The following is an 18,092-nucleotide window of genomic DNA, read 5'->3' as shown; positions in this document are numbered from 1 at the left end:
GCAAGTGTAGGCGGTGTTGAATAACATGGACATCCTCAGGCTCTTCATGTTTTCTCTGTCTATCTGTCTGCTGTCTGTCTGTCTGTCTGTCAGTCACTTTGGCTGTCTGCCTAACACTGATGTCATTTTCTTTCATTGGAACTTTCACTGAAGATAAGGAACCTATAGTTTGAAATACATTATGGTTTTTGAAGGTACCAACAAGCTAGAAGAGTGTCCTTTATGTGATCTATTTGAGTTAGTGACTTAATTTAACCCCAGGTTAGTGTGAGAGTAAAATTACTTTCCAACATTGACACTTTTTCAGTGTTTATACTTATACACAGCTGTGAAATCAAATTTTTGCTTTACCCACTTAACCAAAGAGCACCTTATGAAGATGGAACATGGCACATTTAAGCGACATATTAAATGGAGTGACATTTTATATATGATAGATATATACAAAACATATATTTAATACATAGATTCATTCAAAATTAATGATGGATAATGGACCATTGAAGGTCCATTAATTGTGACCCCACTTGAAGAACCATAGCCATAAAGTAGACTTCTCTTTCACTCTACCAAACGAGTCGTATGCACACTTCTCTCTGGTCCTATCCTCCTCTTCTCGTTCTAGTCATCATTGACGGGCTCGGTGCCCGAGCTCTCTTCGTTCCCCGCCTCTCCCATTGTCTCGTGCGCGCGCGACACGTTGCGCGTAACGCGTGTCTGTGAACCAATCTGCTCAAAGCCCGACTTCCCCCGAGCCTTATCGGTTGCGCGCGCTCTCGAAGGATGGATACGCTCATTTGCATCCTCCACTCCTCGGTCCCTTGCGCGCACCCGCGTTCCTATCCAAAGGGTTGCCAGATTGGGTTGACTTATTTTTTCCCCCTGTCCATTCACAGTTTATAAAACACATTACAAACTTATTATAAGCTAATGTATTATTCATAATCACACAAAACTATTATCCATATACAATATTATAACAAATGTGTACACAGCTCCAAACATTGCCAAATGCTTTAGAAAGAGTTGGCAGTATCCAACACAATAGCTATCATTCCATTACAATTAGGGCGGTCCGGCAGAACAATCTGGCAACACAGCCCCCCCTTCTTCCGTTCTTCCACCCCCTCGCTCGAGCCTGACCCAGGTGATGACGTAGGAGAGATTCCGTGGTGCCCACCGACGTAGGCGCCGCGCCGCCGGGCGACTATAAACGGTGGCTGGTGCAAGCATTCGGCACTCGCTCTCATCAGTCGCTCCGACTCAGGAACCAGAGCATCAGCGGAGATAGCAAGGAACCGATCGCCTCCTTAAGGCTAACTCGCTTTCGGCTTTGGTTCGGAATGGAAACTTCTGCCTTTACGCGGAGCCGACGAAGCTCCATGGCGCACGACTTTAAAAGTAAGTACCTTCTGCGATCTTCTTGTTTCATCAGCTGAAGTGTGAGGCTGTAGCGCTAAAACTTAGTTTCACTGTTCCAAGTAATTATTTAAATACTTTAGAAAAGAAAAACGTGTAATTTCAGTGCAAACGAATGTTACCCATAATAAAGATACAACTTTACAAGATGCGTAAAGACATGTTTTGGAAGCATGATGAAGAAAAATTGTCTTTCTTTGCATACACATATAGTCTAAATGTTACTGTTATTCATAAGTTAATGTTGATAAGTTAATATTTTGCCTGATTTATTGTAAAACAGAATGCATTAGAACCTAAAACATGCTTTTGGTACTTATAATCCGTCATTTGATAACAGTTTAAGTAACACGTTTTACCTTATCACCTGTTTTCTCAGGTGGTCTCTCGCTCTGGCTGGTGGTCTGGTTGGTTGTGGTTAAGCCTGCACCTGTGCAGAGCTGCCCGCACCTGTGCGTGTGTTACCCTTCTCCCATGACCGTAAGCTGCCAGGCGCAGAACTTCACTTTTGTGCCGTCCGGTGTCCCCTACGAGTCACAGCGCGTCTTTCTGCAAAACAATCGCATCACAGAGCTGAGAGTGGGCTCCTTTGGCTTTGGGACTCAGGTATGTAGACTGCAAGAGTGTGAGAACGTGTGTATAAGTGCTTCTTGTGTAAAGCATTAGGTGTAAATGTATTACCTTCAACTAACTCAGTTTTCACCCCTCTTGTTCTCTATCACTTCCTCTCTTTCTACTGTCTATCTCTATTTTCTCTTATCAAATCCATTAACCATCATCCTTTTTTTCACAACTTTTACCCATTTTTTTGTTTTTCTGCTCATCCTACTTTGTTTATTCTTTTCATCCACTCCTTTATCACCATCCATATTTCCTTCACCCTCTCCCCCATCTTTCTTGCAATACTTTCTCCTACCCTCCAGGTACTTTGGCTCTTCTCTAACAACATCACCTGGATTGAGGCTGGTGCTTTCAGTGAGCTGCGTGATCTGGAGGAGCTGGATTTGGGTGATAACCCTCATCTGCGTCGCCTGGAGGGTGGAGCTTTTCGTGGTCTGGAGAAGCTGCAGAGCCTCCACATGCACCGCTGTCGTCTGGCTGCGCTCCCCCATGACATCTTTTACAAGCTTTACAGCTTGCAGTACCTGTATCTGCAAGAGAACCAGCTCCACTTCCTCCAGGATGACCTGTTTGCCGATCTTATCAACCTCAGCCAGCTCTACCTGCATGGCAACCGTATCCGTACACTGTCTGAGAATGTGTTCCATGGCCTGGTCAACCTGGACCGCCTGCTGCTGCATGACAATCGCATCCGACAGGTCAATCGCCGCGCCTTTCGTGACCTGGGCCGCCTTACTATGCTCTTCCTTTTCAACAACTCATTGGCTGAGCTGCCTGGCCAAGCGATGCGTGATGTGGAGTCCATCGAGTTCCTGCGGCTCAACAACAACCCCTGGACCTGTGGCTGTGAAGCACGTCCACTCTGGGAGTTCTTCAGGTCCAACCGGGTCTCCAGTTCTGAGCTGCTCTGTGCTTCTCCTGCTCCCCGCCGTGGCCTGGACCTTCGCTTCCTGCGTGAGATGGACTTTGCCCTGTGCCCCCTCCCAGACCCTGGTTCCTTAGCTGGAACCACCACCACTACCTTCAGCACCAAGACCCGCTGGTGGTTCTCCAAGCACAAGCCTGTCAGCTCCACCAAGGGCATTTTTGAGAAGAGCTCAGAAACCGTGAAAGCTCATCCCTATTCTGGTGGCAAACCCTCAATCACATCCTCATCCACGAAGTATGAGCTGGGCGAGGAAGAGGCGCTGCTTCCTAAGTTGGAAAAGGAAGAGTATTGGGCCAACTATGGAAACGAGGATGCAGGTATCACCTCGCTGCGCTGCTTCGAATTGGAATGCCCTGACTTTGACAGCCTTCCCCCCTTCTCTTCTTCATATTCGTCTTTACCTTCCACTCTCCTGCTAGTTTCAATGTCCATCTTGACTGTATCTATCCACCTCCTCTTTGGCTGAATTTTGGTATTTTATTAAGGGATCTTGATCCCCCATTTCTTCTTCCCCATTCTGGAGGAATGAAGACCCCATTTACTCAACCTTACTCTCACATACCCGGTTCCTGTTTAACTTCTACCGTAACTGTATCTCTGTTCTGTTCAGTTTGAGCCTCTAGGTTATCCAGACAACTAGAGGGCACTACACTGATTTAGGATACAGTAGGGGAAGCAGGGAATTCAGGGCAGGTACTGCAGTGCAGGCCATTAACACAATGGAAGGGAATGATTGCTACTACCAGAGGGCTAGTTTAGTCAACAGGTACACTGTCCTCATTCCTTGTGGAATTTTCATACATATATATACATATATATATATATCACAGTCTGTATGGACTGGGGATATATGGTTCCATAGTAGGTTTATGTACAACATTTGTATACTTCTGCCTTTTTTGGCTGCTATTAGTGCTATTTTGGCTATTGTAAATGCTGCTTGTGATGGTCCAATGACTATAACTGTCTTTATAACTGCAGCTAATACTGTTACTCAAAGTGTTACAGTTTCAGTGCTACAATTGGCACTGCTTATAGTAATGTTAGGTAGACATGTTTTCTAACAATATACTGGTTTTATCAGTTCTTCAGATTACATTACAATTTTAACGAACTGTCCAATTTTATTCATTAAACCATTAGAACAGATTAGATCAGAGGATATCATAAGATTCAAGGCAAGCCAAGTGATGGAGTATGAAAGTGCAAGAGGTGTTAAAAGTGATAAGGAAAAGGTCTGTGAAAATAATTGATGAATGAAAGAGATGTCTGAAATACAGAAAGAAACAAGCAGAAAGAGCAAGAGACAGGGAGCCATGCAGGGAAAGAAAAAGAGAGAGAAAGAACAAGACAACATTCATAAGACAGGGAAATGCAGGAACCATGACTTTTGTCTATTTATTTGTCTTCTAATAGCAATTAAGTCATCAGTAACATCCTGTAAATTTATCATTTTCATCAACAGGAAAGCTGTACATAGAGCAAAACATGTCTTGAATGTTTACTGATCTGTCTGTTTATATTTACTGATCTCTGATCTCAGAATGTCAGGAATATCGTTTTTTTTTTTTGTTGTCAGCGATTAGTAAGATCAACCTGTCAGCAAGAATCAGTGTGAATGAATTTGTTTCATGTCTTTTATGTGAAAGTTTGTCATGGACATTTTTTCACTTTTTCTTTCCTTTTTTCAAATATAAACAAATTTGTCTAATAATTTGCTCATTGTGAGACTCTCCTTTTAACCTTTTAACGCTTTAATAATCATATTTAATATATCATAATATATCATAATTTTTAATATATCATAATTTTTCCTAAAAACAAAATTAACATTATGTGAGAACCTCATACCTCATACCTCAACCTCATACAAAAACAACAACCAAACAACCTAAATATAAACCTAAAAATTGGACCACTGAGGGAGCCAAGGGTTTTTAAACACTGGATCAAAAAAATCAGAAGAAAATGCAATGACCTGAAAGATTTTATACATCTTGAAATTAGTGAGCATGGACAAATAATACTGGACAAACAGTGTAAAAGGACTGACAAACAGTATGAGGAAGTAAGTTGACTAATGTCTTGACATTTGGCACATTGTCCAACACCAGAAACCAATGCGATAGTGAACATCATTAATGATATCATGGGATGGTTACATATACATTAAAGCACAATTCTTTTTGCGCATATCCTATGCTAGGAAGCCAAGATATGATGCCCCTGGAGCACAAAGGGTTAGGAGCTTTGCTCAAGGGCCCAAGAGTGCCATCTTGGCAATACAGGGTCTTGAACCCAACCTCACGATTTTCCAATCAGTAACCCAGCACTTTAACCACTGAGCTACCACCTCCAAGATAGGAAGGGTGTTAGATAGTCAGATGAAGAAGGATAGTAATTGTTTTTATTCTTTCTGTCTCTGTCTTTAAACATATGTAGGAGTGGGGATACAATTTTTCTTTTCAGCCAGCCCTTCTTCTAAACGTTTTTGCATTTTAACTTTCTCCAGCTGTGCTGTCAAATCCTTACAGTCTTTATTCCTCACTCTCTCGTTGACTGCCTGAAGAGGTGTCATGGATTTGGCAACAAGAGAAAGACAGTAGGAGGTATAGGTATAGATAGCTTTTTTTTTTTCTTTATTATGGTGCAGAAATAGAAGTTAAGGTAAAAAAGGTAATAAAAAAAGGCAAAGACAAATGAAAATGAGAGAGAATGAATTCGTTTGTGTGTCTGTTAGAGAAAGAGAGGAGAGAGAGAGAGAGAGAGAGAGAGAGAGAGAGAGAGAGAGAGAATGTAGGAGAATAAAGCAGGGGTGAATGGGTGGATGTGGGTGGCAGAGTGAGATAGAGAAATGCTCAGTGGAAAACAAAGTGATGCACTGAGATGGAATAAAAACTTAATGTCCTGCAGCATCTCTCTGGCTGAGGATGGCAAATCAAATGTCGACTCAAAAAAGTACGATGGAAGAGGGAAGCTGATATTATGAGCCTCAGCCAGAATTTGATTTTTAGAGAAATACTATTTTATTTGAATGGGTCCTTTGAGCAATATTTTCTTTGAGTCGTGTCTTTAATTGTATTTTTCCAACAGGTTTGAATGTTGCCATGACAAAGTTAGTGTATTTTTTTTATTTATTTTCTATATGTAACATGTTCTACATATGATGCAACCAACAGCTATAAGGGCAAGGTCAAACTGCAAAAAGGTGCTCTCCAGTGACCTGGGGGCTTTTTCTTCCCCAGGGCTCTCACAGATGACCAAAGCTTAGTTATACCTTTTAACCTGAAGTATGTGTGTGCTACTGTGTGTGTGAATCAATGAATGTGTGTCAACAAATAAGTGCTGTCATTTCAGCAGAAAGAGAAATAAATGACTATTTGTGCTTTTCAACTTAATTTCGTGTGGGAGTCTCTATTTGTTCTCTGGATGCCATCCAGCACCCAAAAGCACTTGAGTGCAATACAAATGTTCACAATCAGTTTCATACACACACATACTCTAATAAAGAGATAAAATATTATTTGAAAAGAGTTCAACAAGTGATATGCACTCAGATATAATAAAGAGATGCTGATGCTGTCATCAAGTCTGTCTCTGTCTCTCTCTGTCTCTCTCTGTCTCTCTGTCTCTCTCTCTCTCTCTCTGTCTGCGTAAGCTATCCGAGATAGAGCAGTTAATTTACATGGCCAAATTTCAGTCTCCCAGCATGTGCCAAGCAAACAGTGCCCCCTCACCAACCCACTCACCATCTGTGGAGCCTACTGGCCAGTAGCCATGCCAGTCAACAGTAAGACACAATGGATTGGCTGAAGAAGGAGGAGCATGTTGACGATTGATTAATATATGTGACGATTGCTGGTGACTCACTCAAGTGAATGAAGTGAACGAAAAAAGGAAAAAGTCAGATAGATGGGCGAGAGGGGTGAAGACGATCTTTTTTAGAGAGCGGAAGTTGGGATTTGTCAGAGTAAGCTGCGAGCTGGAAGTTCACCCACACGTGAAACATACGTACATGAACTGTGATGTTGCTTCAACACCGTGAAATTCACGTCACGTCACGTGCAGCTATTGATCTCACACACACATACAATCCGAGCAATTTTGCAGGGGAACTTCTCACTGCATTTTTGGAGTAACTGTGCGCATGACTCTGTGTGTGTTTTGCACTGATGCACAGATACAATCACTAATGCACAAAAAATCAACATGCAGACTGAACATGCAGCAAATTTGGCGTTGATTAGTTCTTGCTGTGTTTGACATTAGCATAAATTTTCTCATACTTTATCAAGCTTTCTCTGACATCTCTCTCTCTCTCTCTCTCTCTCTCTCTCTCTCTCTCTCTCTCTTTCTTTATCATCTCTCTGGCCCGCTAACACATTCTCACATTTTCACACCCTCCCTCCTTTTCACGATTTACGTCAGTATCACCATCTCCTCTATCTGGTTCTGTTGGCTCACACCTTTTCTATCTATCTATCTATCTATCTATCTATCTATCTATCTATCTATCTATCTATCTATCTATCTATCTATCTATCTATCTATCTATCTTAGAATGCAATCTTCAGGCACTTTGTTAAAGATAAATTTTTTTTTTCTTACATGTCTTTTTTGTCTTTCTCAGTCTGTCAGTCTGTCAGCCTGTCTGTCTATGTCTGCCTTTGTCCTCTAGGTTTAATTATATGTCTTCATTTAAAGTAAATAATTTTTTCTGAGGCTGTATGTCAAGCAATTTGAACTCTTTCTGATTATTTGTGTATTTTATTGTGTATCCTGCATTTTTCTGTCTAATGGCAGGAAAAAAAATGGAAGATAAAGAGAGTCTTCTGAGTGGGTGTTTTTTTAAAGGTCCAACATTTTTTTCCACTCTTTCACTCCACTGCACACACATCCTGATCCGACTTCTCTAAATCTGATACACGCACCAAAATACCCATACAACATTTTACTCTGCTACACTGTTCAGAGAGGAAGATAGAAAGAAAATGTGCAATGAAATGTAAAAAAAGGCCAATGAGTGCAGAAAAATGGACAGAATTCAAGAAAAGAAGGAGGAAAGGAGAAGTAAGAGAAGTGAGAAGTCACTTTGAGTCACATTCTTGGATAGCTTAATTGCAAAAAAAAAAAGGAAAAAACCTTTGGAAGCCTTATTATGTGACAATGCTCACTTGGTTAGCCACACGCACACACACACACACACACACACACACACACACACACACACACATTGAACTTGTCCTGCAGAGAGGCAGACGGTTTTAAATGGGGTGCGTCATCACTCGTCATTGGAGCGATGAAGCTCAAGTGAAGGAATCACGTGTCTCTGCTGCATGAACACAAACACACACACACACACACATACAGAGACATAGTCGGTCTGAATGAGACAAAAACCTCGGCTCTTTAACACCTCCTGAGGTGTTTTTTCTGTTATCATGTTCATGATTTCATAGAATCTGTGATGTTAAAAAAAAAAGGTCAATAGAGACTTATTATTATCGTTATTATTATTATTATTATTATTTGATTATTATTATTATTATTAAATGTAAATAAGTTTTGTGTGGCTCTCTTTGCTTGTATATCTGCTCATGAAAATATGTTCATGCAGGAAAATTATAAATATTAAATATATAAATATATAATAAATAATAAATATATAAGTGTTTAGAAAAAAAACTGTACTAAACTTGTACATTTGGATGGTATACTTCTCTTTTGTACTTTTAATATTTACACCGTAGATACACTGGATATACTGCATAAAAAAAAATATTAGATACATAAATCTATGTTTTTCAAACTCAAAGCCTATGTGCTAATGTTTATTACATGCACATGTCACACGTATTTGTACCGAAGTTTTTCGGTACAGAGCTTTCGATCCGGTACACGTGTGTACTTTTTACTTGCGGAACATAGTTACAATCTGAGTTCCCTCAGGGACGTATAAAATGCCGGCCCACAAGTTTGTTTAGTCTCCGCTTCGCACTTTAAGCACATTTTTACAATTATTTTTTTTACTTAAAAATATACACAACAACGCCAGGGGTATAAAAAAGACAATAAAGTTAAAGCAGTGTCACTGTGGCTACATACTCTGCACAGAAAATAAGATTTGTTTTGCGCATGCATAAAAAAACCGATAAAGAATCAATAGCGCTAGCGGTAGGGATTCAAGAGTCAAGATTTTTATTATTTCATTTCACTTCAAGTTTTATCCTGCATATAACTGAGGAATAAAAAAATCTTCCTGGTTCCACTTCCTGGTTAGCAGCTAATGCTAGCACGATGGATTCTTTGGTGTTTTATGTCCAGCTTCAAGAATTTCTCTTTTCCACAATTCCACATATCGAGGGAGCGAATTCATGAAGAATGGAGGGAAGGTAGATATTTGTTAAAGTATGCTGAAATAAGCAGAACTGTTATGTAGATCATCTCTTTCAGAAAATATATATTAAATGTAAAACACACAAACACACACACACACACACACACACACACACACACACACACACACACACACACACATACAAACAACAAATCTAAAAAATGTAAACTATTTAATTCATTTTATTTCATTAAAATGTTTTATTAATATTATTTGTGCCAATTTAAATGATTTCTCAATTTAATCAATATAATAAAAAGTGTATTGCATTAATTTGATTTATTCTATTTTTATAAAATATTATAAAATATGATTTTTATATATCATTTAACCATGTAGGCATTTTATTAAAAATGTAAACCGTTCAAATGTTTATGATCACAAATGTTAATGGTACGTACTGAACCGTGAATTTTTTGTACCGTTACACCCTGTTCAGCTATACAACTGCCTCAAAGCGAAGTATTTAAGGTATTTCTGTAAGACATTACAGACTTATTTATTTTTTATTCTTATTTTAAATATTTCATGAACTAATGCCTCTAATTTAAAAATAATGACTTTTTAATAATAATAATAATAATAACAAATTCTTTTTTTTCATGTTATTAGGTACATGTAATTAAATTTTTTTAGTTAATCACTTTTTTGTGATTGCTACATTTTTATTCCATGCCCCTGTGAGGTTCCTCTGGGGTTTCCGGTTTCTTCCCACCTACTTAAAATATGCCATTCGGTGGATTTGCTAAAACAATTTGTACATAGATGTGAATGTGTATGTGCATTGTGCCATCCAGGGTGCATCCTATAGGTCCGGATGATTCTCAAAGATGAACTGAAAAAAAAGAAGTTGCTGTAAGTAAGTGAGTGAGTGAGTGAGTGAGTGAGTGAGTGAGTGAGTGAGTGAGTGAGTGAGTGAGAAAAATGCTAAACATGTTCATTTTACAGCTGGTTGTGACATTTAAACACTCAATTTAATAATTCATTTAAAGGGTAAGAGCTGGTTAGGGGTGTGTTGGATTCAGATTCTAGCCTAGAAATATCAGGAGAACAGAGGTTAGCCAGCTTTCATGATATAATAATATTTTGAAAAAAATACACAATTTCACAAAAACAGAACAGTAAATGCAGGATAAAATATGCACAGCCCCTCTGAACATCATTACTGTACTGTAGAAAATGCATAAAGAAAAAATACCATACATTTTCTTTTATGATAAGGTGATTAGTATATGATCACTTGTGAAATATGTCTAAAATTACCTCTCATCTTTTTATGACTAATAGTCGCAAGGTAACAGATGCAACATGTGAAATGTCAGGACAGCTTGAGTAGACTTTCACACACGGCAATGCAGATTGCGCAAAGAAAAGAAGGTGAAACACAAAGACACAGGTTATTGTCTTCAGTGTGCTGTTTAGATTGTGCTTAAAGTGTTTAGTCACAGCTGGAAGCTTGCTGCCATCAACCATAATTAAAGGCTTTAAAGCTTTTTTCGTATAAGATTGGAATAGGCAAAGCAGTATAAAGACTTAATTCAAAAGAAAATCCTAGGGGTTAAATGTTAATTTATAAGGGCATAAGATTACAATGGTGTTCAGTGGTGTGAGTTTAATAATGAATTAACATATTTTACTGTTCATCAACAAAATAACTTCAGCTATAAGTGATTTCAGAATGCTGGGCTATTATAGATTTCAGATTTCTATCAAACAGGCAGGGTTTAAAATCTGAAATAGACTGTTAAAATTCTGTTTTCAGGAAGGAAAAGTTCTGTATTCATTGTCAGTGGAAATAAACACAATTTCCTTGCTATTAATATCAGCAGCTCTAATGGCTCAGGTACATTTTGGTGGTAATGAGGGTGCACAGACTTGCCTGAAGATATTGAGTGGTATTTTTAGATTTTTAGGTCATGGCTCAGTGGGCATTTTAAAGCAGTAATCCAGTTTAATTCCTCTTCTTGTTTTTATTAGGAAGTTTAACTTATACAAGCAAAAAATCACTTTAAATGATTTTTCTTTATTCCAAAACCGTAACATTTTATTTCCTGAAAATATACACTTCTTAGAAGAAAATACATTATTTGTTACTGGAATGGAATTTATCAATGCTTAAAAACGTTGGAATATAAACAACAAGAAAATGCCTTGAAAGCAGTCAGAAGTCAGAGGTTTACGCTTTCCTGTCATTCTTTATTTAAACCAAAATAATAATATTAGAAAGCAACATCATGTGAAAGCTTGAGGGGAAAGATCAAATCTGATGAAGATCTACCTTATGATTCCCCTTATTAACAGTGGAGTTTTACCACTACATGTCACTGGATGTGTTTCTGCACCATTCTATCCAAACGTTCAAACGTTCAAAACAAACAAAATCGTAGGACATCAGCAGTATCTGAAAAACTCAAATCATCCAATCAACCATAACAAAAGATGATATACTGCAAGTCATTTAATCTTGCAATCCCACCACCTGCCCTCTGGATCCAATCTCTTCAACTACGCTTCAGACCATCTTACAACACCTCCTGCCCTTCATCTTCACAATCATCAATGCGTCCTAAACATCTAGTCATGTGCCAACTATCTACAAGCAAGCAAGGGTTATTTCCATCTTGAGGAAACCTGCTCTGGATTCAGCAAAAATCAACAACTACAGACCGCTATCACTTCTCTCATTTCCTTCTAAATCTCTGGAACACACTGTTTTTAAACAACTGTCTGTCTATCTCTCACAGAACAACCTCTATGATCCAAATCAGTCTGGCTTCACATTCCACAGAGATGGCTCTTTTGGCTTTTTCTGAGAAACTGCATGCTGCTCAATCAGTCAAGCTGTCATCTGTACTCATCCTCCTTGATCAGTCAGCAGCATTCAACACAGTCGACCACAAGACTCTTTTATCTACCCTCAAGAGCCTTGGTATTCGTGGAACAGTATTCTTGGGAATGGTTTCTTCCTAGCTGGAAGGTCGCTCATACCAGGTAACATGAAGGGGGTCCACAGCTTCACCTTACGCAGACTTTACACTGGTGTCCCACAAGGCTCGGTACTTGGTCCCCTCTTTTTCTCCCTCTATACCCATCTAAACGTGAAGTCATATCCTCACATGGGTTTTCTTACCACTGCTATGCTGATGACTCTCGACTCATCTTTTCTTTCCCTCATATAGATACCACAGCTTCCGCTTGGATCTCGGCTTGCATGACGGACATATCTTCATGGATGAGTGCTCATAAATTAAAACCTAACCCCAGCAAAACAGAACTGCTGGTCATCTCCAGGTCAATATATCAGAATAACTCATCAGGACTTTCTGCTCTCCCCTTCAGCCACTGCTCGCAACCTTGGGGTAACTATGAACAATCAACTGTCCTTCTCCTCACATGTTGCTAATGTGACTCGTTCTTGTTGATTTCTTCTCTGCAACATCCGAAGGATTCTACCATTTCTGTCCACACAGGCTGCTCAGGTGCTTGTTCAGTCTTTTGTAATTTCGAGACTGGACTACTGCAACTCCCTGCTGAAAGGTCTTCCCCTGAACGCTATTGCTCCATTGCAAATGATCCAAACGCAGCTGCATGACTTGTGTTCAATCTTCCTCAGTTCTTCCACAGCACCCCACTGCTGTGCTCCCTTCACTGGCTTCCAGTAGCTGCACACATCAGATTCAATACACTGATGCTTGCCTACACGGCCAAAAATGGACCAGCACCATCTTACCTCAGAGACCTCATCACACCTCGCACTGCACCACACTGTCTGAGATCCTCCAGCTTTGCTCGAATGGTACCACCTTCTCTTAAAATGAGAGGTAAATATACTTCAAAGCTCTTCTCTGTTCTGTCACCAAGGTGGTGAAATGAACTTCTCCCAGATGTTCAGACAAGGTCTGCTAAATGCCACAAATGTAAATGTAAATGTAAATACAGATATATTCTATCAATTACGCATCTACAAATATTATTATTTAGTAAAAGATATCACAGTATTGTGTAAAGAACAATGAATATGTCTCACCTGGCCAATTTAAGAAATGATCAAACCTAATTTTATTTACAGATTTCCTCTGTATTTTATGGCTATTCTGACAGAGTTGATCGTCGGAGAAATGTTTTCATGCTTTGTAATTGCACTCTGGATTTCCCATGGTTTCCTGGCATTGTTTTGCTATATCACCAGATTGCAGATTCCTTGTTACTAAGCTGTGAAAACTACTGTTCTGACACAAACATGAAACCTTTATGTAATTCAATAAAGTACATACGGTGAAGTGTAGCAAAACACAGTGAAATAATGAATACAGTTACAGTTTGGATTTTATAACAGTTATTCGCAGAATGCCAGTTTACCAGCTCATCATAAGGAGACAGTATTTATCATGAGTACGTACACATATTTGCCATCATAGATGCCTGATTTGTCAATGATGACTCTGAGGTGTTAATATGTTATCGAGTTACGTGTATAAGCCATATTTAACAAGATATGTGACTGTGTTACTTTGAAATGTAAGATAAAATGAAAGGTGCTAAGAGTACTGATGTAATTCAGACAGCCTCAAATACAACAATCATGCGTCATATTAGTCTACACTGTCCAATCAGGTTTTAATTTATTTATTTATTTATTTTTTCAGATATCTGCATCTTTGCTTTCCTCTATATATATAGTTTTGCTCTCTGCATCTCGATTCTTTCTTCTTTTAAAACAATATGCAAAATAACACCTCTTTCCCTATAAAAGGTAGACTGTTGTTCCTGTGTGATAATTAGCATTTTTTATATTCAGATCATGTAGAAGAAATTATTCTGTGTAAACATGAGAACTGATTTAATGAGTTGCATATGTTACTGAAAAATATGACAACTTTAACTTGTCAAAAGAACTTGCAAGAGTTAATACTTTACCTCCTACATTCTACATCCTTCAGTGCATTTAGTCGATGTAAAGATTATGTTAAAAATCTACACCATAAAGTGAAGGTTATGCACAATATGTTTGGAATAATTATTTACCTTACCAATTATTTATTTGAGTAAACATAGTCAACCCAAGTGTGATCAAGTGCTACTTTTGGCAGATGGCTTTATCTAGAGTGACTTACAATAATGTAATTTATACACAGAGCAGATGAGGGTTCAAAGGCTTTGCTCTGCGGCAATGGCAGCTTGGTGGTACAGGGAATTGACAGACTAAGCAATTCCAATCAATAGTCCAACATCTTAACGAGTGAGCAACAACTTCCTCGATGATATGTGACCTCCATGTCAATACCCCTGTTACTGGAAGGCACTTGAGATTGTTAAGTGCTTTCCTGATAAATTAGAGGCACCATGAAGACACAGATATAAAACAAGTCTGACTCATAGCTCTGGGAAAATATCAATCACAGTTCTTTAAAATCCATTATTAAAAGTCAAAAGAACATTGAACAAACACAAAGATTGGAGAAGCTCTTCTCTGGTCTAATGGGACCAAAACAAAACTTAAGGTCTTGGCACAAAGTACTACATTTGGCAGAAAACAAACACTGCACATCTCCCTGGGACCCACCATACACTGAATTACAGTGGTGCTATTCATCAACACAAACTAGGGAACTGGTCAGGATTGGGAAAAAGCCAAATAAGCTAAATACTAAACTAGAAAAGGGAAACCCTTTTTGAGGCTGCAAGACATATGACCTGGTGCAGAAGTTCACTTTCCAGCATGGAACAACTTTCAGCATATTACCAACACAATGGATTGGCAAAAAAATTTAGCATCTTTTTGAGTGGTCCAGTTAAAGCCCAGACCTCAATCTGTGGCAAGACCTGAAAACAACTCTGTCCTCATCCAGTGTGACAGAACTTGGCAATTTTGCCAAGAAAAACAGACAAAATATTAGAATCCCCATGTAACATCCAGGATCTAAAAACTAGCCCATTCTCTCCACCATCACATTATACATATCTCACCTCTCACCACAACACTTTAAACTCTGGACTTGCACAGCACAGTGCACTTTATATTTATTTTATTTTATACCATACCATACCGCCCATGGACACTTTATGGTCATTGTTATACCACACCATACTGCACATGGACACTTTTTGGACACTTTACACCACACCATACCACACACGGACACTTACGGACTTTTTTTACACCACACCATACCGCACACAGACACTCTATGGACATCTAAACCACCAAATATTGTCTATTGTTTACTGTGTATTGTTTACTGTTTACTGTTCCACTGTATGCCATAAGCATTCTTTTTGTATATACATCTTTTTCTTTTGTCTCACATACATATATCTTTATATATCTTTTATATCTTTATATTCTTATATTTTATTTTATATTGTTTTTTTATACTTTATTTATCTGCCTTCTTTTTCTTTTTCCCCATCCAATTCCCTCATGCCGGACCGTCGTAATAAGCATTTCACTGCATGTCGCACCCTGTATGTATGTGTATGTAATGAATAAAATTAGATTTGATTGATTTGATTACAAAGCCAGTAGTGTCACAGAAGAGTTAATTGTTCTGACTTGAAAGAAAAAACTTAACAGTTTTGAAATGATTCATTAACCTTATTAAAATGATTTTGCACCATAAATATTGTGTAAATCTAATGATAGAAAATCCTGAATAAAGTACATTTAAAGTCCTTCTTTATCACCATCTGGCACGCTGTTGCCACTGTTGAAGACAACGGCAGACTGCAGTATGTCATCCATTCTGCTGAGAAGGTGATTGGCTGCAGTCTGCCACCTCTACAGGACCTGTAGACTTCCAGCAGGCAGTTAAGATTGTGGCTGACTCCTCTCACCATAGACACAAACCTTTTGTGTCACTCCCCTCTGGCAGGAGATTGCGGTCCATCAGGAACAAAAAAAGTTCCTTTCCATCCACAACTAACCTCATGAAAAATACCAAGGGCCCACCGTCATATCTAATGTGCCTACATGAATATGAACATTACATTAATGTAAACCCCACATTTCATAAGTACAACATTAACTCAAACTACTATATTGCAGCCCTGCACTTTATTTAGAAAATATTATAATTTGCAATAACTCAATTTTACATACCTGCACAAATTGTGCAATTTCTTAATCTCAATTTATTACTTGTTACTTATTAGTTTTTATATTTTTATACCTCCAGCACACCAGGACAGACCCATGATTTTAATTCTGATTTGAATTCCATGTTGTAACAAAATAATACAACATGGAATATGTCAACTTATGTAATGCCTAAATTGGACAAATTATGACTATGCAAGTACAATAAAAGCAAAACTGCTTGTTTTTGCTTTATGTGCTGTCCGTGCTTTTCAAAGCATTAAAAGTAAGCCAGGTCAAAACAATTTTTTATCATAATATTTTTATAAATTAAAGTAATATCCAAGCGTACAATTTGTGCATCTGTACCTATTTGTAGTCATAGACAAGAAAATGCTTGACAGCACTGTTGATAAACGAGTTATCGATTCAGAGCAGCTCACAATGGATTTCTATCATTTCAGGACTGTGCATTAACAATTGAGAAAACTGTCAAAAATAATTATGCTGTCATATTCTTTCTGCTTTCCAGCATGCAGCACACCTGACCCATGTAATCAACTTTTTATTATCTTTGGAGCTGACGTAAAACTGAAGGGCAGATTGCATTCGGGAAACTTATGTAGTACCATGCAACACTGGTCACTCAGTACGTCATCAACTGATTTGTTTGAAGGAGGATGAGAGGAAAAAGCTGGTACCATGATTATGACTTTATTCATTTTTATTTTGCATAAGAAATATTCATCAGTGGGTGGCATTATAGCAATTTTTCCCATGACAGGCCTGGCTGTGGGTCTATGTATGCTTGTAATCATGGGATAAGGGTGCTTGTGCTCAGGGTGGCATATCATCTGCCTGATGTGTGTCTGTGTGTGTGTGTGTGTGTGTGTGTGTGTGTGTGTGTGTGTGTGTGTGTGTGTGAGAGAGAGAGAACGCTAAAGAGAGCAGAGAGCATGGGGGTGGCTTTGAAGTATGTCAGGTGATAAAGTCAGAAGAAATTTGTGTTTCAGCTGTTGCGTGTGTTGTTGTACTTCATCATCAGTGTAGAGGCATGCTCCCCCTCATGTATAAATCTGGGACTGACTATTAATAACGTCTTGTCAGACAGTGGGGGAGAAACATGAATGGGTGAAACGTCACACAGACACTCTTTCTCACTTTTTTCCTGCCAAGTCTTCCTTTCACATGTCATCCCCATTCATGAAACATTAATTTGCATGACAACATTTTTATATAAATAAATCATCTGTCCAACCACTTCCCCCAATGTTTTTATTTTTATTTTATTTAAATATTTATAGGTTTATTTGTAGCATATGTGCGGTTATTTATAATTCATTATCTGCTTAATGATTAATTACAGTCTGCTTGGAACGTTTTAAAGCAATTATAGAAAAAAATGACGATGACGCTAATTATAGGGCCATAAAGGAAATGTCATTAACAACAAATCATTACTGTTACTAACACATAAATTACTTCATAGTGTTTAAAGCGTAAAACATTTTTTTTATATAAATATTATTTTGAAACTCTTATAGCCACTATTCACATCACTGTACTCAATAAGCACCTATTGGATCTTCTCTTTTTGTAACATTCAGCCACATTAGGTTATATTTATCTTTTGGAATCTTTAGCGGATATGT

General features: G+C 38.3%; 1 protein-coding gene across 1 annotated transcript; it reads left to right on the top strand.

The window, feature by feature from the left end:
• The first annotated feature begins 1,217 nt into the window (after window positions 1-1,217).
• On the top strand, window positions 1,218-4,682 carry rtn4rl2a (reticulon 4 receptor-like 2 a). The gene is made up of 3 exons (XM_046870010.1): window positions 1,218-1,401; window positions 1,799-2,025; window positions 2,343-4,682. The coding sequence occupies exons 1-3, from the start codon at window positions 1,344-1,346 to the stop codon at window positions 3,432-3,434; spliced, it is 1,377 nt and encodes a 458-aa protein (XP_046725966.1). The 5' UTR covers window positions 1,218-1,343; the 3' UTR covers window positions 3,435-4,682.
• The last annotated feature ends 13,410 nt before the right edge of the window (window positions 4,683-18,092 follow it).

This window comes from Silurus meridionalis, chromosome 2 (genome assembly GCF_014805685.1).
Source record: "Silurus meridionalis isolate SWU-2019-XX chromosome 2, ASM1480568v1, whole genome shotgun sequence".
NCBI classification, from domain to species: Eukaryota; Metazoa; Chordata; class Actinopteri; order Siluriformes; family Siluridae; genus Silurus; species Silurus meridionalis.
This window is presented reverse-complemented; position numbering and strand designations above follow the sequence as displayed.